Genomic DNA, 27,040 nt, shown 5'->3' on the forward strand with positions numbered 1-27,040 from the left:
GTGTGTGTGTGTGTGTGTGTATGTGTAGCACCTCACTATCATCAATCTAGTTGACATGGCATCACTTAGCTCTGCTGTTCCCCCCATATACAAAGGGACAAATAATTAATTCAGTTAGAACTACGTTAATAAGATATAATATTTACCTGGATGCAGCGAAGAAGCTTGTGACTTGGTATCCAAAGCTGGCATAGTACGCATGCTCCATGATAGCCATCAGCTGAATACAGTTGTACCCTGAAAAAGAAAATCAAACAATTATTAAAATCAAAATCAATCAATAAAACAAGAGGAAACAGACAAAATGATTTGAACAACGTGACACAAACATTTACCAGGTTTCCATCCAATTTTTCTTATTTTTTCTTTGTGAGTAAAGTACATTTCGGATTGAAAATGTCACCACAGGCCTGATGGAAATAGCAAATTTGGCGGAAAATGTTCTAAATGTCTACAAAACAAAATATGCTAGACAGGGTGGGATCTTTTTGTGTCGAAAAACGAATTATGTGAGAAACGCCTTTATGCTCAGTTATTGACATAATAACCATCATATCGAAGTAAACTTGGAGTCACGTGATGACATGGTGTGTGGTCCTCCCACTAAGACTCGGGAAACCACGCAGTTTATTAGGCTACAGATTAAATAAGTTATGATGAACTTCACAGGGTGGTGAACGTGCATGGTGATGAGCTTGATGCTCCTTTCCAATAAATATGGAGGGTCTTATTCTGGTGACATGATGATCGATGCTTGGCTGCCGTTTGACAAATAAAAATAATCTCGCTCTTTTGTCCATAATAATCTCCACACTGTATCTGCGAGCTTTTGGCTAGAGCGCACATGCCAAGACCAGAGTGGGCACATTCGCTACATAACATAACACTTTTTAGAGTTGAAAATGCGATGGAAACCCATTTAACTAATATATATATATATATATATATATTCGGTACAATGTTCTTTCTCATGTTAGATCTGAGAACGGTGTCTGTCAGAATCTGTATGTGTGCAAACCTACAGTGTTCCATTCAGTGGTCTTTGGAGGAAGGATTGTTGACCGTTATTCTCCTGCGTTAATTTCAGATGTGCTATTGATTCTACAGTGATGACCAAAATGGACATTTCTGACAAACCTAAAGTATGTTTTGGTGTTCTAAGACCACTACTGTTTCTCATTATATACGTCAACTTTATTTACAACATTTCATCACCTGCTGGAACTTTGGACACATGGGCAGAATCCTACATGGCATCCTATTCCCTATACAGTGCACTACTTTTGACCAGGGCCCATGTCTATAGAATGGCATTTGGGACACACACTTGGGATTTTTTTTCCCCCCCAGTAATTGGAGACAGTAGTATTCTAGATAGCAACAACTCTGCCGGCACCCGCATCATCGTGTTTGTTTTCCTCATATCAGACTTGACAAGTATTTTATTAATGAGAGACACTGGTCTTTGTTGTTGACACTCTCCTCCAGACAAGCTGTGGCCATGGGGAAACACAAACCTCACTCGAGCAGCTCTGACAGGCCTTTTAACAGCAGGCTGTTGCTCCATGGGATCCATGGGAAGGCCCCGTGCTTTTCATTATTGTTGTTTTGAGACAGAGTTATTTCTTTATATAGCTCTCAGTCTCCGTTTCTTTCAGACGAGAGAAAAACATTGGCTTCTGACGAGGTGTGACAGAACAGAGGGGTGAGGAAGTTTCCCTTTTACCAGCTCTCTCTCCTCTCTCTTCTCTCTTTCTCTCCTCTACAGTCAGGGAAATGAGATGAAGCAGGGGATGGGTAGGGGGAAACTGAGGTGAGGCAGGGGATGGGTCGGGGGAAACTGAGCTGAAGCAGGGGATGGGTCGGGGAAACTGAGGTGAGGATGGGGATGGGTCGGGGAAACTGAGCTGAAGCAGGGGATGGGTCGGGGGAAACTGAGGTGAGGCAGGGGATGGGTCGGGGGAAACTGAGCTGAAGCAGGGGATGGGTAGGGGGAAACTGAGGTGAGGCAGGGGATAGGTAGGGGGAAACTGAGGTGAGGCAGGGGATAGGTAGGGGGAAACTGAGCTGAAGCAGGGGATGGGCCGGGGGAAACTGAGCTGAAGCAGGGGATGGGCCGGGGGAAACTGAAGTGAGGCAGGGGATAGGTAGGGGGAAACTGAGGTGAGGCAGGGGATAGGTAGGGGGAAACTGAGGTGAGGCAGGGGATGGGTAGGGGGAAACTGAAGTGAGGCAGGGGATGGGTAGGGTGAAACTGAGGTGAGGCAGGGGGATGGGTCGGGGGAAACTGAGGTGAGGCAGGGGATAGGTAGGGGGAAACTGAGGTGAGGCAGGGGATGGGTCGGGGGAAACTGAGGTGAGGCAGGGGATAGGTAGGGGGAAACTGAGGTGAGGCAGGGGATAGGTAGGGGGAAACTGAGGTGAGGCAGGGGATGGGTAGGGGGAAACTGAAGTGAGGCAGGGGATGGGTAGGGTGAAACTGAGGTGAGGCAGGGGATGGGTCGGGGGAAACTGAGGTGAGGCAGGGGATAGGTAGGGGGAAACTGAGGTGAGGCAGGGGATGGGTCGGGGGAAACTGAGGTGAGGCAGGGGATGGGTAGGGGGAAACTGAGGTGAGGCAGGGGATGGGTCGGGGGAAACTGAGGTGAGGCAGGGGATGGGTCGGGGGAAACTGAGGTGAAGCAGGGGATGGGTCGGGGGAAACTGAGGTGAGGCAGGGGATGGGTCGGGGGAAACTGAGGTGAAGCAGATGTCTGTCTCTGGAAACAAGGACAGTAACATTTCTCCCCGTACAGAAAGAGAATCCTTCTGTACAGATTCCTTGAACTGCTGCAGGTTGGTTCTTTGACAGATTGAATACGTCCCAAACGGCACCTTTATTCTCTACGTAGTGCACTTCTTTTGACCACTACTTCCATTGGCCTTGATCAAAAGTAGTGCGCTACATAGGGGATAGGGTGCAATTTGGGATGCAGTGAGTGAATTTGCATCGGCAGAAAGAGTGCTTCGCTGCTCTGCTTTCCCTCCCATTCCAAAAGGAAGGACAAGGGAACGTTAAGCCGAGGTGGAGACGTCATTCATAACAGAGGCACTCCACAGCTTGCCGTAGCAGCAATATCTGTCCTCTTTAATACCGTCAATACTGCAGATCCTACTTGAAATGCAGTAGAATACACTAAGGCGGCGTACCAAATGGCACCCTCTTCCCTACATAGAGCCCTATGGGCTGACTATGGGCTCTGGTCGAAAGTAGTGCACTATATATAGGGAATATGGTGCCATTTGGGACGAAGCCTTTAAGTTATGCTGCATTCTGTAGGACACACTCTGGGCCACGGAGGAGGGACTCAGTGGGCACTTCTCTATTCACCAGTACCACTACAGAGAGAGAGGCAACCATCACATTACAATGGAAGACATGTGGTGAAAAATCACTAAGTCCTCAAGTAGGCAAAACTATCGTCGTCTAGGATTCCCTGCAATTGGTGTGAGTGTCAGTGCTTTTAATCTTTTCTCATAAAACATTGTTTGATCACGTTTAATTAAAGCAATTCAAAGTAGATCCAAACAATCTCCAGCAGGATTTTTAGTAGCCCTGTGATTTGATGTGTGTGTGTGTGTGTGTGTGTGTGTGTGTGTGTGTGTGTGTGTGTGTGTGTATGTGTGTGTGTGTGTGTGTGCGTACGTGCGACACTGGTGTTAATAGTGATGAATGGTTCAGAGGGACATCAGACGGAAAGCAGACAGACAGCCAGCTGAGTCCAGAGCTGCGTCCCAAATGGCACCCTATTCCCTATGTAGTGCACTACTTCTGACCAGGGCCCATAGGACTCTGGTCAAAACGTGGTGGACTATTTAGGGAAATAGGGTGCCATTTGGGACACAGCCCTGAGCACTGTGACCCCTCTCATCTCTCCCCCTCCCTCCCATTCCCCTGTCTGTTCAGTGGTAATGGCCACTTCAGGTGCCTGGATGGATCTGGCTGCAGACGGTAAACAGGATGTTGACTTGCAGAGGTGGCTTTGTGCCGCAGCGACTGACAGGTCTGGCTAGGGCTCTCACCACACACAAATCAACGTTTATTGGTCGTCAACACAGATTTACAGATGATATCGCAGGTGCAGCAAAACACTCGTTTTTTTTTGGTTCCAACAGTAAGAAAAAACAAAAACACACATAATTTCTTTATGAAAAATACAAAAAAATCTGGATTAAGAAATATCAGAACGAGCCAGAATATATATATATATATATATATATATATATATATGAGGGCCTAAGGGGCTAGGCCTAATTTCTTCAGCCTCCTGAGGGTCTTGTTCAGCACCACGCCGTCTGTGTGAAGGGACCATTTCTGGTTGTCAGTGGAACGCCGAGGAACTTGAAGCTTTTGATCCTCTCTACTACGGCCCCGTCTATGTGGATGGGGGGCGCACTTTCTCTGCTGTCTCCTGTAGTCCACCATCAACTCCTTCATTTTGTTGACGTTGAGGGGTAGGTTATTTTCCTGGGGCTCTCACCTCCTCCCTGTAGGCCGTCTCATCATTGTTGGTAATCAAGCCTACCACTGCTGTGTCGTCAGCAAACTTGATTGAATTGGAGACATGAGTGGGCAGTCATGGGTCAACAGGGAGTACAGGAGGGTGCTGTGCGGCCCCTGTGTTGAGGATCAGCATGGTAAAGGCATTGTTGCCTACCCTCACCACCTGGGGGCGCCCCGTCAGGAAGTCCAGGATCCAGTTTGCACAGGAAGGGGTTCAGACCCAGGGCCCTGAGCTTAGTGATGAGCTTGAAGAGCACTATGGTGTTGAAGGCTGAGCTGTAGTCGATGAACAGCATTCTTACATAGGTATTTCTCTTGTCCAGGTGGGATAGGGCAGTGTGCAGTGCGATGGCGATTGCATCGTCCGTGGATCTGTTGGGGGCGATGTGCGAATTATAGCGGGTCTGGGGTGTCGGGTATGGTGGAGGTGATATGGTCCTTAACTAGCCTCTCAAAGCACTTCATGATGACATGAAGTGAGTGCTATGGGGCGATAGTTATTTAGTTACCTTCGCTTTCTTGCACACAGGAACAATGGTGGACATCTTGAAGCAAGTGGGGAATATGTACGTAAACACTCCAGCCAGCTGGTCTACACATGCGGCTTGGGATGCCGTCTGGGCCGGCAATCTTGCGAGGGCTAACACGCTTAAATGACGTACTCACGTCGGCCACAGAGAACGAGAGCACACAGTCCTCAAGAGCGTCGGGGGCCCGCGTCGGCAGCTCGATGTAGTTTTCCGCAAAGAAGGTGTTTAGCTCGTCCCGGAGCGAGGCATCGTTGTCCGCGACGTGGCAGGGTTTCCCTTTATAAATCAGTGATTGTCTGGAGTCCCTGCCACATGTGTCTCGTGTCTGAGCCGTTGAATTGAGACTCCACTTTGTCCCTGTACTGCTGTTTTGCCTCTGAATGCCTTACGGAGGTCGTAGCTGGTCTGGTTGTACACGTCCATGTTCCCAGTCACCTCACCGCGGTAAAATGTGGTGTTTTCGAGCTTGCAGTTTGGCGCGAATGCTGCCATTTATCCACGGTTTTTAGTTTTAATCGTCACAGTGGGAACAACATCCTCTATGCACTTCCGGATGAACCCAGTCACTGAGTCACTGTATAGGTCAATACTATTCTCAAGAGGTGACCCGGAACATTTCTCAGTTCGCGTGATCAAAACAATCTTGAAGCATAGATTCCTATTGGTCAGACCAACATTGAACAGTCCTTACCATGGGAGCTTTTATAGCTTTCTGCCTATATGTGGAGAGGAGCAGAATGTAGGCGTGATCTGATTTGCTGAAGGGAGGGTGGGGGAAGGCATTGTAGCTGTCCTGGAAGTGAGTTAGCAATGATCCAGGGTCCGTGTTGTGCATGTAGCACTGGAGATGTGTTGATAGAATTTCAGTTGAGTGTTTCTCTCAGATTTCCTAGTTACAATTAATGTGGCCTCAGGATATGCGGTTTCCAGTTTGCACATAGTCCAGTGTATTTCCTTGACAGCCGTCGTGGTGTCGGCTTGGGGGGAATAGACACGGCAGTAACGACTGTAAAAAATTATTATCTAGGGAGGCAATGCCAGATCGGGAGAACAAAAAATTACTTGAGTTCCTGTACGTTTCTACAATCACACACTGAGTTGTTAATAATGAAGTTCATTCTTCATGTCCAATGGATCCGGAGAGAGTCATGATTCTGCAAAAACAGAGTGTTACAGTCCCTGATGTCTCTCTGGAAGGAGATCGTCGCCCTGAGCTCGTCTACTTTATTGTCCAGGGACTGAACGTTAGCGAGTAATATACTCAGAAGCGGTGGAAGGTATGCACGCTGCCTGAATCTGACTAGGGCCCCACTCCTTCTACCTCTTCTCCAGGGTCGGCGTTTTGGTGCAGCCCCGGGATGAGTAGAGCTGCCTCAGGAAGTTCAACTAAAGGATCCAGGTCAGGTATGTCGAATTTCTGCTTGAATTTCTGGTGAGTGACCGCCAATCTAATATCCAAACGTTATTTCCGGCTGTAGGTAATAATGCAAGAAATGTTCTGAGCAAATAACGTAATTTCTTAAAAATAAATAAACAAAAACAAATTCTGCAAAGGAGCTAGAAACAGGGCAACCGTGTCTGTCGTCGCCATCTTGTCACGCACACACACAGGGCTGGCTCTGAAGAGGCCCTTGAACAGCGCTGGTGTTGGGGGGGGGGGGGGACAGACAGACAGCAGCACAGCAGGTCACCAGGCAGGGTGAAGGACCACTGCTGCTCTGATGGAGGAGCAGAATGAACTCACCTACCCTTTCCTCTACTCCTCTGCTCTACGACCCTCGCTTCTCTGCCTCTTCTCATCCTCTCTCCCTCTCCTCTACGACCCTCGCTTCTCTGCTTCTTCTCATCCTCTACGACCCTCGCTTCTCTGCTTCTTCTCATCCTCTGCTCTACGACCCTTGCTTCTCTCCCTCTCCTCTACGACCCTCGCTTCTCTCCCTCTTCTCATCCTCTCTCCCTCTCCTCTACGACCCTCTCGCTTCTCTCCCTCTTCTGTTGAGTTTCTAGACTTTACACAGAGAGTCTCTAGTCTTGTTAGCAGTGTATACACAGTCTTTCAAAAAGCTTACATCTGTGTACTTTATAACAGTCTCTTGGATGGTAGAAGACACAAAAAAGTAGATGTTGCTCTGTTCAGGAGTAACCATCCCCTATACAGCCCTAGAACTACACACTACTAGATGAAAAAGAAACAGCGTGATGTTCTGGTACTCTCGTGTTTACCAGACCTGTAGCAGACAGCCAGAAGAAGGAGACACGTGTTCGGACAGGACGTGTGCGTCCCAAATGGCATGCTATTCCCTATATAGTGTACTTATTTTGAACAGGGCCCATAGGGCTAGAGTCTAGTGCACTATATAGGGGATAGTGTGTCATTTTGGACGCAGCGAAATGTGTTATGGCCATAGAATTGCTAGAGCGGGATTCCCATTGAAGTCAATGGTTCTGTGATTATGGGTGGCTATAGGGAACAGTTATTCTATTTCTATGGTTATAGCCTTGGTTCAGGTCAGGTGCCTGTGGTAACCTACGCTAGCTCTAAAATCTGTTCCCCAGGTCTAGGTAGCTCTGTGATCTGTTGCCCTGGTCTAGGTAGCTCTGTGATCTGTTGCCCTGGTCTAGGTAGCTCTGTGATCTGTTGCCCTGGTCTAGGTAGCTCTGTGATCTGTTGCCCTGGTCTAGGTAGCTCTGTGATCTGTTGCCCGGGTCTAGGTAGCTCTGTGATCTGTTGCCCGGGTCTAGGTAGCTCTGTGATCTGTTGCCCGGGTCTAGGTAGCTCTGTGATCTGTTGCCCTGGTCTAGGTAGCTCTGTGATCTGTTGCCCTGGTCTAGGTAGCTCTGTGATCTGTTGCCCTGGTCTAGGTAGCTCTGTGATCTGTTGCCCTGGTCTAGGTAGCTCTGTGATCTGTTGCCCTGGTCTAGGTAGCTCTGTGATCTGTTGCCCGGGTCTAGGTAGCTCTGTGATCTGTTGCCCTGGTCTAGGTAGCTCTGTGATCTGTTCCCCAGGTCTAGGTAGCTCTGTGATCTGTTGCCCTGGTCTAGGTAGCTCTGTGATCTGTTGCCCTGGTCTAGGTAGCTCTGTGATCTGTTGCCCTGGTCTAGGTAGCTCTGTGATCTGTGATATCTTACCCAGGTCTTTTATTCGAGGCAGGACATTGATTGTGAAGTTGGTGTAGGAGGCGACTTTAGGGTCAGGTGAGGCGATGCCCACGTGGGACTCGTAGATCCGTAAACTCTGGGGCTTCTTGGGGCGAGGGTGGATGTGCTGGAGGTGAGGAGAAGAAACACAAAGGAAAACTGAAATAAACAGGATGGGAAACTAGACTGGTTAAATGCATCAATCAGTCTGGTTAACCAACCAGACAAGCAAACAACAATGTATAGGGGTTTTCAGTTAATGGGGCAATCTGCAGTTCAAACAATAACAAAGTTACTAACCCGCCACTGTTTTGGTAAAAAGCTGAGGGATGGGGCTGGAGAAATATAACCACTCTAAAATTCATAGACAGAGCTATGGACGCAAGCACTGATAGGAAATAATTAGGCCAGGAACAATATCTGATCTGTAGAAGTTATTGAACGCTGATGACACCATCTGTCTGCATCCCACTTTCTGTATGGCCATGATTAAAAGACTACGGAACTGTGGCTAACAAACAACCTGAGGATCTGAACTTATTGAACTCTCTATCAATTTGACAATATGTCCGTCTGGTGTCTTGTCTAGCCATGATTAGAGAGATGAAATTATAATAGGGATGCGTTTACAGAGACAACGACCCAGTGGAGGGAGGGAACAGAACAGTGTGTTTTGTGTGTACAATAGCAACCAGGGCTCAGGACCCCTCTGTCTGAAGAGGTTCTAATGATTGGGCCTCTTGGGGAATATCAGCGACAGGGTGGCGAGGGAGAGAAAGAGAGACGCAGAGAGAAATGGGGGAGAGAGAGAGAGAGAGAGAGAGAGAGAGAGAGAAAGAGACAGAAGGGACGAGAGAGAGAGACAGAAGGGACGAGAGAGAGAGAGAGAGAAAGACAGAAGGGACGAGAGAGAGAGAGAGAGAGAGAGAGAAAGGCAGAAGGGACGAGAGAGAGAGAGAGAGAGAGAGAAAGACAGAAGGGACGAGAGAGAGAGAGAGAGAAAGACAGATGGGACGAGAGAGAGAGAGAGAGAAAGACAGAAGGGACGAGAGAGAGAGAGAGAGAGAGAAAGACAGAAGGGACGAGAGAGAGAGAGAAAGACAGAAGGGACGAGAGAGAGATAGATAGAGAGAGAGAGAGAAAGACAGAAGGGACGAGAGAGAGAAAGAGACAGAAGGGACGAGAGAGAGAGAGAAAAACAGTAGGGACGAGAGAGAGAGAGAGAGAGAGAGAGAGAGAGAAAGACAGAAGGGACGAGAGAGAGAGCGAGAGAGAGAGAGAGAGAGAAAGACAGAAGGGACGAGAGAGAGAGAGACAGAAGGGACGAGAGAGAGAGAGAAAACAGTAGGGACGAGAGAGAGAGAGAGAGAGAGAGAGAGAGAGAGAGAGAGAGAGAGAGAGAGAGAGAAAGACAGAAGGGACGAGAGAGAGAGAGAGAGCGAGAGAGAAAGACAGAAGGGACGAGAAAGAGAGAGAGAAAGAGAAAGAGAGAGAGAGAGAGAGAGAGAGAAAGACAGAAGGGACGAGAGAGAGTGAGAGAAAGACAGAAGGGACGAGAGAGAGAGAGAAAGAGAGAGAGAGAAAGAGAAAGAGAAAGACAGAAGGGACGAGAGAGAGAGAGAAAGAGAGAGAGAAAGAGAAAGAGAGAGAGAAAGAAAGAGTGAGAGAGAGAGAGAGAGAGAGAGAGAGAGAGAGAGAGAGAGAGAGAGTGAGAGAGAAAGACAGAAGGGACGAGAGAGAGAGAGAGAGAGAGAGAGAGCGAGAGAGAGAGAGAGAAAGACAGAAGGGACGAGAGAGAGAGATAGAGAGAGAGAGAGAGAAAGAGAGAGAGACAGAAGGGACGAGAGAGAGCGAGAGAAAGACAGAAGGGACGAGAGAGAGAGAAAGAGAGAGCGAGAGAGAGCGAGAGAGAGCGAGAGAGAGCGAGAGAGAGCGAGCGAGAGAGAGCGAGAGAGAGAGCGAGAGAGAGCGAGAGAGAGGGGGAGAGAGAGAGAGAGATAGAGAAACAGAGAGTGAGAGAGGTCATGATCTCATGGGCTCCTGAATTATTCTTTTAAAAAATGAATTACAGTTGAATAAACGTAGAATTACAGTTGAATAAACAAGGACTTATACAGGATACTATCCTCTACATCAAAATTCCAAACCTAAAAATAACAAAATTACCTAGAAGGATTCTTACTAAGAAGGACTATATCAAGACAAAACGTCTAGCGGCAAACCAAACGGCAAACCAGAAGAAACACAGCAGAAACCTGGGAATACCATCCGACCCAAAAACTCTGAAGCTACTTCTGAAACCAAAAAGTAAAAGACAATCTCTAGGTTATGTTGTTATATAAAGCTAAGTAAATAAGTCTACTGAGCTACCAGGACAGAACAGATCCGGCCCAAACTTCAATTAGCACTGAAGTGTGAAGTGAGATGTGTGAAAGCCCTTGAGGCCAAAAATGGCAGCAGAGTTTCACAGCCTTCCTCCACCCAAATACAGAGGCCTCTGAGGCCCCCTGCTCCACGGTAGAGGTCATCACAGTGCAGTACCCCTTGGATATTCAAAATAACACTGCACGGAATAAGTACAAAAAGAAGCTCCTCAAGGGCAATCCAGAGACACTATTTGCCGACCGCTACAAAAAAACGGAAATGTAACCCACTTAATGTTCCACATCCCACAATCTGGACCCTTTCTTTCTAAAATTAGCAGCCAAAATTGTTGCAACCCCTATTACCAGCCTGTTCAACCTCTCTTTTCGTAACGTCAGATCTGCAAAGGGGGTGACACTCTAGATCCAAACTGTTACAGACCTATATCCATCCTACCCTGCCTTTCGTTACAAAGAGGCGAACCGTAAGCGACTTCATTTTCCACACAGACCATCCCCTGGCATGACACAGTGCTATAAGAGCACACTACCCCTATGTCAACTAGACATTGAAGACCATGAAACCTCTGTCAATGTGTACAAGGCTGAAACGGTGGTGGTGCAGTTTCAACAGGACTTTTATGGCATCAAAGAGCGAACATAGCAGGAAAAGCTCTACCTTGGTGACGACTCCCCCCCATCCTGAGCGAGTCTGGATCACCCCTCATCCTCAAACTGCCCTGCAGACGAGCAGCCCCAAGAGGATAGCCACTGAACAGATCCAGGTCCCACAACTGCACTGCTCCTCCATTGTTGAGAGAGATCAATTCAGAGCTGGAGAGAGAGCTGGAACACAGAGCCCAGCTAACAGCACTGCAGGAGGAGGCTGAGGTGCAACACAGCAGGACACTCCCCCAGAGAGCAGGAACACTCCCCCAGAGAGCAGGAACACTCCCCCAGAGAGCAGGAACACTCCCCCAGAGAGCAGGAACACTCCCCCAGAGAGCAGGAACACTCCCCCAGAGAAGCCAGCAGAACAGCCCACCGCGAACCTGGATCACACCACCACAATTGGAGAGACAACACAGGACCCACCAACCCAACAGACCCCACCCCCTCCTAACAACCCCCATCAGCTCCCCGGATAGCCCTCATGACAACCCCTACATATCCACTGAGGACACACAAAAGCCAGAGATTGTGCTCCTCATTGATGCAAATGGGAAATAATTTACATTCAAGAGAATAAACTTTTTCCCAAACACAAAGTGGCTAAACTCTGGTGCCCAAACACTAGGCATGCCCTGGAGCTGTTGTCAGAGGACAGACTAGGGTCCCCCAGCCACATCATCATTCACACGGGCACCTGAGGGCCCAGCAGGAAAGGGTGGCCACATCACTAAAGGGAGTGATTGAAAAAGCTTCTTCCACTTTCCCTAACACGTGAGTGGTTATCTCCACCCTGCTACCATGAAAATACATTCACCTTGTCACCACACAGCGGGTGAATGCAAGCATTTCCCGGGACTGTGCCTCAAAACCTAATGTCTACCTGGCCCACCACTCCACCCTGGACTTGGACAGCCTTTACGCTCAGTTCCACCTATACAAGGTAGCAGTTCCAATTTTTGCCAGGACCCTGAAGGACGTCACCCTCAACTGCAGCCCCAGCACCTCACACAGGAGCAACAGAGCAACGGACACCCCGCAAAGACCAGCGAGACACACTCCCAGACCTGCGAGACCCCCTCCGGAGGACCTGCACTGAGGGAACCCACGCCAAGAGGACCTACACCCAGACCACAGCGTCACCAGCCACATCCTCACCCCAACCAGCCTAGACCCCCGAAACAAACCCTGGCCACACCCTATATAAGCCCCCCCAGATCAGAATTATACCCCTTCTGCCCTCTCATGTCCCCCGCCCCTGGAGCAAGGAGCTCAACATGACAGCCACACATATGCCCAGGCCGTGAGCAGAGAAAGGCCCAAAACCCACTAATACAACCATCCAAGACCCATCCTGCGACCTAAGAGGTATTTATCAGATGCTCAACATGTTCTGCTCACAGCTACTGTAATGGTCCGGGCCTAAACCACACGAAAACAACACTAGACACGCATCCTGGAATATACAAGGTCTGAGGTCATCTGCCTTTGGCCTAAAGAGCAGGAACCCAGACTTCATTAAGGAAATTGGAAATACAGACATTGTCATCCTACAAGAAACAAGGTATAGAGGAGACGGACCCACTGGTTGCCCTCTAGGTTACAGAGCTGGTAGTGCCATCCACCAAACTACCATGTGTGAAACAGGGAAGAGATTTAGGGGGTATGCTAATTTGGTATATGCAAATAGTCTGGGTAGCCATTTGATTAGCTGTTCAGCAGTCTTATGGCTTGGGGGTAGAAGCTGTTAAGAAGCATTTTGGACCTAGACTTGGCGCTCCAGTACCGCTTGCCATGCGGTAGCAGAGAGAACAGTCTATGACTAGGGTGGCTGGAGTCTTCTGCAATATTTAGGGCCTTCCTCTGACACCGCCTGGTATGGAGGTCCTGAATGGCAGGAAGCTTAGCCCCAGTGAAGTACTGGGCCGTACACACTACCCTCTGTAGTGCCTTGCGGTCAGAGGCCAAGCAGTTGCCATACCAGGTGGTGATGCAACCAGTCAGGATGCTCTCGATGGTGCAGCTGTAGAACTTTTTGAGGATCTGAGGACCCATGCCAAATCATTTCAGTCTCTTGAGGGGTAATAGGCGTTGTCGTGCCTTCTTCATGACTGTCTTGGTGTGTTTGGACCATGATAGTTTGTTGGTAATATGGACACCAAGGAACTTGAAGCTCTCAACCTGCTCCACTACAGCCCCGTCGATGAGAATGGGGGCGTGCTCGGCCCTCCTTTTCCTGTAGTCCACGATCAACGCCTTTGTCTTGATCACGTTGAGAGAGAGGTTGTTGTCCTGGTACCACATTGCAAGGTCTCTGACCTCCTCCCTACAGGCTGTCTCATCATTGTCGGTGATCAGGCCTACCACCGTTGTGCTGTCGGCAAACTTAATGATGGTGTTGGTGTCGTGCTTGGCCACGCAGTCATGAGTGAACAGGGAGTACAGGAAGGGACTAAGCACGCACCCCTGAGGGGCCCCCGTGTTGAGGATCAGCGTGGCAGATGTGTTGTTGCCTACCCTTACCACCTGGGGACGGCCCATCAGGAAGTCCAGGATCCAGTTGCAGAGGGAGGTGTTTAGTCCCAGGGTCCTTAGCTTAGTGATGAGCTTGGAGAACACTATGGTGCATTAGTCAATGAACAGCATTCTCACGTAGGTGTTCCTTTTGTCCAGGTGAGAAAGGCGTGCAATATAGCTTGTTACCTGTATAAAAGACACCTGTCCACAGAAGCAATCAATTAATCAGATTCCAAACTCTCCACCATGACCAAGACCAAAGAGCTCTCCAAGGATGTCAGGGATAATATTGTAAACCTGGAATGGGCTACAAGACCATCGCCAAGCAGCTTGGTGCGAAGGTGACAACAGTTGGTGCGATTATTTGCAAATGGAAGAAACACAAAATAACTGTCAATCTCCCTCGGCCTGGGGCTCCATGCAAGATCTCACCTCATGGAGTTGCAATGATCATGAGAACGGTGAGGAATCAGCCCAGAACTACACGGGAGGATCTTGTCAATGATCTCAAGGCAGCTGGGACCATAGTCACCAAGAAAACAATTGGTAACACACTACGCCGTGACACACAAGGTCCCCCTGCTCAAGAAAGCACATATACAGGCCCGTCTGAAGTTTGCCAATGAACATCTGAATGATTCAGAGGAGAACTGGGTGAAAGTGTTGTGTTCAGATGAGAATAAAATCAAACTCTTTGCCATCAACTCAACTCGCCGTGTTTGGAGGAGGAGGAATGCTGCCTATGACCCCAAGAACACCATCCCCACCGTCAAACATGGAGGTGGAAACATTATGCTTTGGGGGTGTTTTTCTGCTAAGGGGACAGGACAACTTCACCGCATTAAAGGGACGATGGACGGGGCCATGACAATTACCCAAAACACACGGCCAAGACAACAAAGGAGTGGCTCAATAAGAAGCACATTAAGGTCCTGGAGTGGCCTAGCCAGTCTCCAGACCTTAATCCCATAGCAAATCTGTGGAGGGAGCTGAAGGTTCGAGTTGCCAAACGTCAGCCTCGAAACCTTAATGACTTATAGAAGATCTGCAAAGAAGAATGGAACGAAATTCCTCCTGAGATGTGTGCAAACCTGGTGGCCAACTACAAGAAACATCTGACCTCTGTGATTGCCAACAAGGGTTTTGCCACCAAGTACTAAGTCATGTTTTGCAGAGGGGTCAAATACTTATTTCCCTCATTAAAATGCAAATACATTTATAACATTTCTGACATGCGTTTTTCTGGATTTTGTTGTTGTTATTCTGTCTCTCACTGTTCAAATAAACCTACCATTAAAATTATAGACTGATCATGTCTTTGTCAGTGGGCAAACTTACAAAATCAGCAGGGGATCAAATACTTTTTTCCCCTCACTGTACATGATCAATTACACATTTTAGAATCAGCTACTGAAGACTACGATAACCCACTGGATTCTAAAATTACATTGAATGAACTACAGGACAAAATACAAACCCTCCAACCCAAAAAGGCCTGTGGTGTTGATGGAATACTAAATGAAATGATAAAATATACAGACCACATATTTGGAACCAAGGACCGATCACCCCAATCCACAAAAGTGGAGACAAATTAGATCCCAATAACTACCGTGGGATATGCGTCAACAGTAACCTTAGTGCAGAGGATTTTCCCATCATTAACAGCAGACTCCTACATTTCCTCAGAGAAAACAATTTCCTGAGCAAATGTCAAATTGGCTTTTTACCAAATTACCATACGACAGACCACGTATTCACCCTGCACACCCTAATTGACAAAACAAACAAACCAAAACAAAGGTGAAGTCTTCTCATGCTTTGTTGACTTCAAAAAAGCTTTGACTCAATTTGGCATGAGGGTCTACTATACAAATGGATGGAAATCAGTGTTGGGGGAAAAACATAAAATCCATGTACACAAACAAGTGTGCGGTTAAAATTGGCAAAAAAACACACTTTTTCTTTCCACAGGGCCGTGGGGTGAGACAGGGATGAAGCTTGAGCGCCACCCTCTTCAACATATACAGGTAAAAGTCAGTAAATTAGAATATTTTGAAAAACTTGATTTATTTCAGTAATTGCATTCAAAAGGTGTAACTTGTACATTATATTTATTCATTGCACACAGACTGATGCATTCAAATGTTTATTTCATTTAATTTTGATGATTTGAAGTGGCAACAAATGAAAATCCAAAATTCCGTGTGTCACAAAATTAGAATATTGTGTAAGGGTTACATTTTGAAGACACCTGGTGCCACAAACTAATCAGCTGATTAACTCAAAACACCTGCAAAGGGCTTTAAATGGTCTCTCAGGTCCAGTTCTGAAGCCTACACAAACATGGGGAAGACTTCAGATTTGACAGCTGTCCAAAAGGCGACCATCGACACATTGCACAAGGAGGGAAAGACACAAAAGGTTATTGCAGAAGAGGCTGGCTGTTCTCAGAGCTCTGTGTCCAAACACATTAATAGAGAGGCAAAGGGAAGGAAAAACTGTGGTCAGAAAAAGTGTACAAGCGATAGGGATCACCGCGCCCTAGTCAAGATTGTGAAAAAAACCCATTCAAAAATGTGGGGGAGATTCACAAGGAGTGGACAGCTGCTGGAGTCAGGGCTTCAAGATCCACCACCAAGAGACGCTTGAAAGACATGGGTTTCAACTGCCGCATACCTCGTGTCAAGCCACTGTTGACCAAGAAACAGCGAAAAGCGTCTCACCTGGGCTAAGGAAAAAAAGAGCTGGACTGCTGCTGAGTGGTCTAAAGTCATGTTTTCTGACGAAAGCAAATTTTGCATTTCCTTTGGAAATCGAGGTCCCAGAGTCTGGAGGAAGACAGGAGAGGCACAGGATCCACGTTGCCTGAAGTCTAGTGTAAAGTTTCCACCATCAGTGATGGTTTGGGGTGCCATGTCATCTGCTGGTGTCGGTCCACTCTGTTTCCTGAGATCCAGGGTCAACGCAGCCGTCTACCAGCAAGTTTTAGAGCACTTCATGCTTCCTGCTGCTGACCTGCTCTATGGAGATGGAGATTTCAGGTTCCAACAGGACTTGGCGCCTGCACACAGCGCAAAAATCTACCCGTGCCTGGTTTACGGACCATGGTATTTCTGTTCTAAATTGGCCAGCCAACTCCCCTGACCTTAGCCCCATAGAAAATCTGTGGGGTATTGTGAAAAGGAAGATGCAGAATGCCAGACCCAACAACGCAGAAGAGTTGAAGGCCACTATCAGAGCAACCTGGGCTCTCATAACACCTGAGCAGTGCCAGAAACTCATCGACTCCATGCCACGCCGCATTAATGCAGTAATTGAGGCAAAAGGAGCTCCAACCAAGTATTGAGTATTGTACATGCTCATATTTTTCATTTTCATACTTTTCAGTTGGCCAACATTTCTAAAAAATCCCTTTTTTGTATTAGCCTTAAGTAATATTCTAATTTTGTGACACACGGAATTTTGGATTTTCATTTGTTGCCACTTCAAATCATCAAAATTAAATGAAATAAACATTTGAATGCATCAGTCTGTGTGCAATGAATAAATATAATGTACAAGTTACACCTTTTGAATGCAATTACTGAAATAAATCAAGTTTTTCAAAATATTCTAATTTACTGACTTTTACCTGTATATCAACGAATTGGTGAGGGCACTAGAACAGTCTGCAGCACTCGGCCTCACGCTACTAGAATCTGAAATCAAAAGTATTCTGTTTGCTTACGATCTGGTGCTTCTGTCCCCAACCAAGGAGGGCCAACAGCAGCACCTAGATCTTCTGCACAGATTCTGTCAGACCTGGGCCCTGACAGAACATTTCAGAAAGACAAAAATAACAGTGTTCCAAAAAAGGTCCAGTTGCCAGAACCACAAATACAAAATTCCATCCTTCCAGTTGCCCTAGAGCAATACAAAAAACTATAAGTAGTTCAGCCTTAACATCAGCACCAAAGATTACTTCCACAAAGCTGTGAACGATCTGAGAGGCAAGAAGGGCCTTCTACACCATCAAAAGGAACATAAAATTCGACATCCCACGTAGGATCTGGCTCACCAACCAAGAACTCACAAAATGGGTCAAACACCAAATTGAGACTGCATGCAAAATTCTGCAAAAGCAGAATACTCTGACCAATGTGACAGACCCAAAATTAAGGAAAGCTTTGTTCGGTGAGCATAGCATTGCTATTGAGAGAAGCCGCCGTAGGCAGACCTGGCTTTCAAGAGAAGACAGGCTATGTGCACACCGCCCACAAAATGAGGTGGAAACTGAGCTGCACTTCCTAACTTCCTGCCAAATGTATGACCATATTAGAGAGACACATATTAGAGACACAGATTACACAGACCCACAAAGAATTAGAAAACAAATCCAATTTTGGATAAATCCCATTGTGACGGCCCTGAATATTTCTGAACCGTCTCAGTGCTTCTCCTTCTAATAGGGCGCTTCCCCTTTAATTCCTCATTAAATAGCCAGCATCAGCTGCGCAAAGAAAAAGTGGTGATTGAGACATGAATGAGGATGTGGACGACCTTCAGTTCATGAAGCTTCGCCATTACGTTTGTTTTGTTGCCTTACAGTGTGTTTTGTAGCCTTAAAGCGAGTTTACCCAGGATTGGATCCACTCTGTGCGTCTGTGGACTACCACTCTCCGTTGGTTTTCGTGGCCTTTTCTCCGCTGGAGAGCTGTTGGCGGATTGTCTGACTGACCGACTGACTACAACTTTTTGTACACGGTATTTCATTTGTTTGGGGTGATGTATACTGTGATTTATGTAGTTGTGAGGACGTATTATTCTTTGGGTAGTCTTTGATACGCTTTATAGTTGTGTTACAAAATAAGTGTTATTTTGAGTGTATGAATATACTGGGGTTATGCTACGGACAAACGTTGCGGGACTAAGGCCACTTGAGTCACTGAACTTATTTACCGGGCTGGACTCTTTTTATGCCCGAGGTACAGGACATTTCTAAATGAACATAAGTGCAGTGATTTGTTATATTGTTGTGTGTGGGTGTGGGTGATCATTTATGTTGTTAATACAACCACGCAAAAGAATACACTTGTTTGAAGTTCTTTCCAAGGTTTTAAGGGGTTTATGAAAAGTATATTTCCATCTTGACTTTTACATAAGTCCTTTGTATTGGTGTGACTTGACGGACCAGATGGGACTCATTCCCTCCCAAACTGAAAGGAGAAACCCATGCTTTCTCTGGTGGGCACAACCTACCTGGCACCCCTATAAATAACCTCAAGTCAAAACCGTTACATAAAAAATGGCACCCCAGATGGGACTTCAACATTGAGAACTAACCAAAGCAAATCTTTTGAGTGGAATTAAAATAATGGATTCACTACAAGAAAATGTGCTCATCCATATCCTACCTGTCCATGGGAATACACAGGGCCATTCTGACTACCGAGCCAACAATACAAATCATAATGTGAATGGAAATAATGGAGTTGATTTGGGCCAGAGCCCTGGGAATCTAAATGCTCGGTCTGGACCACAGGCCACAGGTCTAACTAGTAACTCACTTATTGACATGGATCTGTGTGAAAGTACTGAGCTAGCCCTCCCTCTGACGCCCCACCTTCCTCCATTGTCTGGTTTATCTCCAGAGGTTGTAGTCTTACAACTTCAAGGTGACATCCTTGATATTCGTAAGACTCAACAACATCTACAAACTCTAATCCATCATAAATTCAAATGTCTGAGTGTAGAGCAACAACAGAGTGCCATGGAATTCAGAAACTCACTGAGTACTCTAACCCACACTCTGACAGAGCTCAGTGAGAGTGGAAGACAGGAAATTACTGGTGCCATGGACAGGCAGTTTGACTACCAACAAAGCCAACTCACTGCCACTCTCCAGTGGCGCCTGCAACATCATCACACTGAGGTCCTCAAGGACGTCAATTCAGTATTTTCTCCCCTGGTTAACACGGTAGACCACTTGCAGACAGCGCTCTCTAATTGTGTTAAAATGTTGGATGATGTGTCTGTTGACATGGCCTCCATTAGGCACAACTCCTTGCACAGAGCTTCTCTTGTGTCCACTTCTGTTCAGACCACTGAGGGCCAAGCGGGCACCTCAGAACAGCCAAGACAAGGCCATGCTGCAGCCACCCCTTGCAGGATGCAATCCACCATGCATCCTGGTGTTCATTTTCATGGTCCCATAACTCCCTCACCCTCTACTTCCTCAATCCCTCCTAGCTCTTTTGTTCATGGTGATTTGAGTAGACGTCATGTGGGAGCGATGCCCATTAAATTGCAATTTCCCACCTTTGGGAAAAAGGATGACAGTCCTGATCCGCTAATGTATCTGGAAAGATGTCATGACTTTCTTGCCCTCAATCCCCTGGCTGACGAAGTACTCCTTGCCACATTGAGGAATGTGTTGCATGGGACAGCTCGAGACTGGTGGGATGTGGCACGTCTCACCACTACCTCCTGGGCTGACTTTGAGGCCAAGTTTTCCTCTGCATTTCTGTCTGAGGACTACACAGATGAGCTGGCAGACAGAGTCAGGAATCGAGTGCAAAGGGAGAATGAGAATATCCGTGACTTTGCATACGGTTACCACTCCCTGTGCAGAAGGTGGAAACCTGGCATTGAGGAGGAAGAGGTCATTAAGTTGATCTTGAAGAACATCAACCCACTACTAGCCAGTCAACTCAGAGAAAGAGTCACCACTGTCGATGGACTGGTTCGCCTGGGACAGCAGTTCGAGAAGGACAGAGAATGCCAACAGCAATATGAACAGAGAAAGAAACAGACACCCAAACAGTTACCCAAACCAGATCATCAACCACAGCCAGAGTCTCCAGCCAAGACCCCTCCCATGTTCTGTTGGAGATGTAGCCAAAAGGGACATTCTTCAGCTACATGTCCAAGACCGTATCAAGTAAACCCTTCCAGAAACCACAAATCACAACAGGCCAACACACCTAACACACTTCGCAGGAACGACCATCCTACTCTGGGTGCTTTGACCAGAGCTGAAACCTCAAGAGTCACTGCCTACGCCCCCCGCCCGACATCCCCTTCCTTTCAGTTAATACCACACCAGCTGGTGTTACCCCTGTCCATAGGCCCATGGACAGGAAGAGCCATCCTGGACACCGGGTCATCCTACACACTGCTCAATGAGAAACTGTGGAAGGAGGTTCAAGGTCCAAAATACAACTGGAAGCCGTGGACAGAAGGTCCACTGTATCTGGCTGACGGTGAGGCTAAACGACCACTTGGATGGAGTGAGGTGGAGTTCCGCCTGTGTAACCGCTCCTATATGATTCCTTCGGTTATCCTACAAACCAAGAACCTTGCTTTTCCTGTCGTGTTGGGAATTGATTTCATGTACTTCAGTGGTGTCCAGATTGATATCGCACACAATTGCTACTGGTTTCCAAACAATCCGAGCAAGAAGCATTTCTTCCAATCAGAAGTTACAAAGTTACATGATTGGGGTCCAAATGTGGCAGTCTTCTCTGCCGTTGCTCCGGTACCACTAACCCTGGGTAAAACTTCTGATGATCTCCTTTTACAGGCTGTAAGAAGAGCTCAGCTGGAACAGCCAGAGGAGTTAAGGCTGTTGGAACAGCTGCAGAATAATGCTGATGTGTGTACTTCAAAGCTAGGACGCACCGGACTCCTGAAGCACAAAATATTCCTTACACAGGAAATGCCGATCAAGCAAAAGCCATATCGTTTGTCCCCAGCGAAGCTAATCATCCAAAAGGGACTCATTAATGATATGTTGACACAAGATATAATAGAACGTTCCTCCTCTCCCTGGGCTGCTCCTGTTGTCCTCATTCCAAAAAGACCGGTGGTCTTAGATTTTGTGTGGACTATAGGAAGACCAACAATGTTTCCCAGACTGATGCCTATCCTCTTCCCACCATCCACGAGATCCTGGAGTCATTGTCTGGCGCTGTTGTGTTCACTACCCTTGACCTCAATAGTGGCTATTGGCAGGTTGAGATGGACCAGGAAAGCAAGGACAAGACTGCTTTTGTCTGTGCTGAGGGCTTGTTTTCCTTTAAGGTGATGCCTTTTGGATTAAAGAATGCACCTGCCACTTTCCAAAGACTCATGGAGATTGCGTTAGGTGAGCTCAAAGGGAAGATATGTTTCGTCTACCTGGACGATATAATTATCTACTCCCAGAACAGAGAGCAACACTTTCAAGACCTTCAAGCAGTGTTGGACAAGCTAAGAGAAGCTGGTCTGACAGTGAACATGAAGAAGAGCAACTTCTGCCAAACCTCCCTGAAGTTCCTTGGCCATATTGTGTCTTGTGATGGTATTCATGTGGATCCTGAAAAGACCAAGGCTGTACAAGACTTCCCTGTGCCAACCACACTCAAGGCCCTTCAACGGTTCCTTGGGATGGCTGGATGGTACCATCGGTTTGTGTGGAACTTCTCCCAGGTGGCAGAACCCCTCAACGGGTTGAAGCGAAAAGGGAGCGAAATTCCGATGGACGGCAGAGTGCCAGAACTCCTTTGAAACCCTGAAACGACACCTCGTCACACCTCCCATTTTGGGTCATCCCAACTTTGATTTCCCTTTTGTTGTTTACACTGATGCAAGTGATGTTGGACTTGGTGCTGTCCTAGTCCAACAGACTGGACTTGGTACTGAAGAAGTGCTAGCGTTTGCCAGTCGGACATTGAATGGAGCAGAACGGAACTACTCCACAACCGAGCAAGAGTGCCTTGCAGTTGTCTGGGCTTTGGAAAAGTGGAGGTACTATCTGGAGGGAAGACACTTCACTGTGGTCACTGACCATTCCTCCCTTGTGTGGGTGTTCAAGACCAACAAACCAAGCACCAGGCTCATCAGATGGGCTCTACAGTTGCAAGAGTTCACCTTTGCAGTAGAATACAGGAAAGGAAAATATAACACTGTTCCAGATGCCTTATCCAGAGCTCCTGCTTGTGGTAATGGTGGCCCTCATCTTACATGTGCTACTGTCCTGTCTAGCAGTCGAGATTCACCCAAAACTGACTTTCCCATCTCTGATGAGGTCATTTGGAAAGCCCAACAGGATGATCCAGAAGTACAGGCTTTGTACCAGACTATCCTGGAAGATGGAGAAAAGATGGTTAACCCTACCACAAAGCTGACCATCATTGAAGACAAAGTCTACCGAGTTGTACAACTACCTCACAGAACACTCTACCAAATGTACATACCTGAAACTCTACGCCTTCAACTGCTTCAACATTTCCATGAAGACCCATTAGCTGGTCATTTGGGCAGGTTCAAAACCTACAAACGTTTGCAAGCATTACTGTACTGGCCACATCTGAGCATGGATGTGAAGTCACATATCCGAAACTGTCAGGTTTGTCAAATGTACAAACCAGAAGGTAGAAAACCTGCTGGCAAGTTGCAGCAAACTGTGGTTACCCGACCTTGGGAAATGTTAGGAGTGGATTTGATGGGTCCATTTCCTAGAAGCTCCAATCAGAATGTGTACATGCTTGTTTTTGTTGATTACTATTCCAAGTGGGTTGAGCTCTTTGCCCTGCGTCAGGCCACAGCGAGGACCGTCTCTAACATCCTTACGAAAGAGATCCTGACTCGCTGGGGAGTGCCTGATTACATCCTGTCTGATCGAGGTTCCCAATTTGTCTCTGATCTCTTTGGAGAGACCTGCCAAAGATGGAACCTGAGACAGAAGTTGACCACAGCCTATCACCCACAGACCAACCTCACTGAGAGAGTAAATCGAACCTTGAAGACAATGGTTGCTTCCTATGTAGGGACCCAGCACAAACACTGGGACAAGCACCTTCACGAGTTTCGATTTGCCCTGAATTCTGCTGTGCAAGAGTCCACTGGAGTCACACCTGCAGAGCTGAACCTAAGTCGTCTCCTCCGGGGACCCTTGGATATGGTGCTACAGCCCCAGCAGCTTACTCCAGACGCTGCTTGCTATGACCAGGTAGTCCATCTCCACGACTTGAGAGCTCTTGTCTCAAGGAACATGATCCAGGCTCGACTCAAGCAGAAGAGAAATTATGATAAGAACAGACGAGACATGCAGTTCCAGCTTCGTGATCGGGTGTGGCTTCGCTCTCATCCTTACTCGAAAGCTGAACAATTCTTCTCGGCCAAGCTCGCTCCTAAATGGCAAGGACCATATAGGATTGTGGAGCAGATGGGCCCTTTGAACTACCGAGTGGTGAAAGAGGACACCGGTGAAGATATGCGCGTTGTCCATGTCTCACGCCTTAAGGCCTGTTACCCTCGGCTGAGGAATTGGAGGAGATTGAGCGCCGCAAGGTCCTGGAGATCTTTGAAGAGGAAAGTAAGGAGACTTTTCTCGGATTCCCAGACCCAGAAGTCTCACGGCTTAATGCCTGTGACCCCTCAGCTGAGGAGCGTGAGCGCCAAAAAGTAATGAATATTTTTGTAGAGGAAAGTGATGAGGAGACCTTTCTCGGTTTCCCCGACCAAGATCTGCCTTCCCGACAATGGTCGGCTTTTTCCAGGGGAGGGGGTGTGTGACGGCCCTGAATATTTCTGAACCGTCTCAGTGCTTCTCCTTCTAATAGGGCGCTTCCCCTTTAATTCCTCATTAAATAGCCAGCATCAGCTGCGCAAAGAAAAAGTGGTGATTGAGACATGAATGAGGATGTGGACGACCTTCAGTTCATGAAGCTTCGCCATTACGTTTGTTTTGTTGCCTTACAGTGTGTTTTGTAGCCTTAAAGCGAGTTTACCCAGGATTGGATCCACTCTGTGCGTCTGTGGACTACCACTCTCCGTTGGTTTTCGTGGCCTTTTCTCCGCTGGAGAGCTGTTGGCGGATTGTCTGACTGACCGACTGACTACAACTTTTTGTACACGGTATTTCATTTGTTTGGGGGTGATGTATACTGTGATTTATGTAGTTGTGAGGACGTATTATTCTTTGGGTAGTCTTTGATACGCTTTATAGTTGTGTTACAAAATAAGTGTTATTTTGAGTGTATGAATATACTGGGGTTATGCTACGGACAAACGTTGCGGGACTAAGGCCACTTGAGTCACTGAACTTATTTACCGGGCTGGACTCTTTTTTATGCCCGAGGTACAGGACATTTCTAAATGAACATAAGTGCAGTGATTTGTTATATTGTTGTGTGTGGGTGTGGGTGATCATTTATGTTGTTAATACAACCACGCAAAAGAATACACTTGTTTGAAGTTCTTTCCAAGGTTTTAAGGGGGTTTATGAAAAGTATATTTCCATCTTGACTTTTACATAAGTCCTTTGTATTGGTGTGACTTGACGGACCAGATGGGACTCATTCCCTCCCAAACTGAAAGGAGAAACCCATGCTTTCTCTGGTGGGCACAACCTACCTGGCACCCCTATAAATAACCTCAAGTCAAAACCGTTACACCATTTCTATTGGATGAAATACCACAGTGTGCCATCACAGCAGCAAGATGTGTGACCTGTTGCCAGAAGAAAAGGGCAACCCGTGAAGAACAAACACCATTGTAAATACAACCCATATTTATGTTTATTTATTTTCCCTTTTGTACTTTAACTATTTGCACATCGTTACAACACTGTATATAGACATAATATGACGTTTGAAATGTCTTTATTCTTTTGGAACCTTTGTGAGTGTAATGTTTACTGTTAATTTCTGATAGTTTATTTCACTTTTGTTTACCATCTACTTCACTTGCTTTGGCAATGTAAACATATGTTTCCCCATGCCAATAAAGCCCTTTGAATTTAGAGAGAGACCAACTGTCACCTAATTAAAATGGAGGGCAATAACAGTGGTCATTAAAACATTTTGGATGTGTCCCAAATGGCACCCTATTCACTACAAATGGCACCCTATTCACTACAAAGGGGACTACTTTTGACCATAGGGCATAGGGTGCCATTTACATTTACATTTTAGTCATTTAGCAGACGCTCTTATCCAGAGAGTGCATACATTAATTTGTGTAGTTTTCTTTATGCATACTGCCCCCCCCCCCCGGTGGGAATCGAACCCACAACCCTGGCGTTGCAAACGCCATGCTCTACCAACTGAGCTACATCCCTGCCAGCCATTCCCTCCCCTACCCTGGACGACGCTTGGCCAATTGTGCGCCGCCCCATGGGTCTCCCGGTCGCGGCCGGCTACGACAGAGCCTGGATTCGAACCAGGATCTCTAGTGGCACAGCTAGCACTGCGATGCAATGCCTTAGACCACTGCGCCACTCGGGAGATATTTGGGACACAACTTTTCATTATTTTGGTCTGCCTGCTCTTCTGCTGAGGGAGGACAGACACCATGCATCCCCTCCCCTACATACTGACACCAAGCGTCGAACGCAGACTCAATAACACCAGCTATTGCTGTAGAATAGACATTGTATGTGAATGAGTTCCCCCATTGAAAACCATTATGAATGATTAGGTTGACGGTGAGGACGTGATGCAGGTTTGTCTGGGACGGGGAGTGTTTCTTGGCTTCCTCACTGATGATAGGAGATCTTGTAAAGAACTTATAATTTACAATATGTGAAGTTTGGAGGCCAGTGTCAAAGTAGACAGTATAACTTACTAGATAAGGTTGAGGAGGACGTCAATACTTACTAGATAAGGTTGAGGAGGACGTCAATACTTACTAGGTAAGGTTGAGGAGGACGTCAATACTTACTAGGTAAGGTTGAGGAGGACGTCAATACTTACTAGGTAAGGTTGAGGAGGACTTCAATACTTACTAGGTAAGGTTGAGGAGGACTTCAATACTTACTAGATAAGGTTGAGGAGGACTTCAATACTTACTAGATAAGGTTGAGGAGGACTTCAATACTTAGTAGATAAGGTTGAGGAGGACTTCAGTACTTACTAGATAAGGTTGAGGAGGACTTCAGTACTTACTAGATAAGGTTGAGGAGGACTTCAGTACTTACTAGATAAGGTTGAGGAGGACTTCAATACTTAGTAGATAAGGTTGAGGAGGACTTCAGTACTTACTAGATAAGGTTGAGGAGGGTCCCAGTGGACCCAGTCATAGATCACTTGTTTCTCTGCCTGAGTGGCGTACTTGGCCCAAGGTGAAATGCGGTACAGACGCTCCCCTTTCTTAGTGTGGACCACCACCTGCAGGGAGACAAGACAGGTGGCAGGTGACACAGAGGTTAGAGCAGTCGCAACAAAGACACAGGGGGTTGCGTCCCAATTGGCACCCTGTTCCATTTATAGTGCACTACTTTTGACCACGGCCCATAGGGACTATGGGAATAGGAA

General features: G+C 47.0%; 1 protein-coding gene across 1 annotated transcript in view; it reads right to left on the reverse strand.

Annotated features, from left to right (window-relative positions):
* gbe1b (glucan (1,4-alpha-), branching enzyme 1b) overlaps positions 1 to 27,040 on the reverse strand; it is a 271,934-nt gene that overhangs the window by 186,140 nt on the left and 58,754 nt on the right. Inside the window, exons 4-6 of the mRNA XM_041876741.2 lie at positions 26,768 to 26,893; positions 8,203 to 8,338; positions 147 to 237 (exon numbers count right to left, since the gene is read on the reverse strand). Coding sequence (XP_041732675.2) covers positions 147 to 237; positions 8,203 to 8,338; positions 26,768 to 26,893 — 353 coding nt within the window. The remainder of the gene's footprint in view (positions 1 to 146; positions 238 to 8,202; positions 8,339 to 26,767; positions 26,894 to 27,040) is intronic.

Source organism: Coregonus clupeaformis, chromosome 5, assembly GCF_020615455.1.
Source record: "Coregonus clupeaformis isolate EN_2021a chromosome 5, ASM2061545v1, whole genome shotgun sequence".
NCBI lineage: Eukaryota > Metazoa > Chordata > Actinopteri > Salmoniformes > Salmonidae > Coregonus > Coregonus clupeaformis.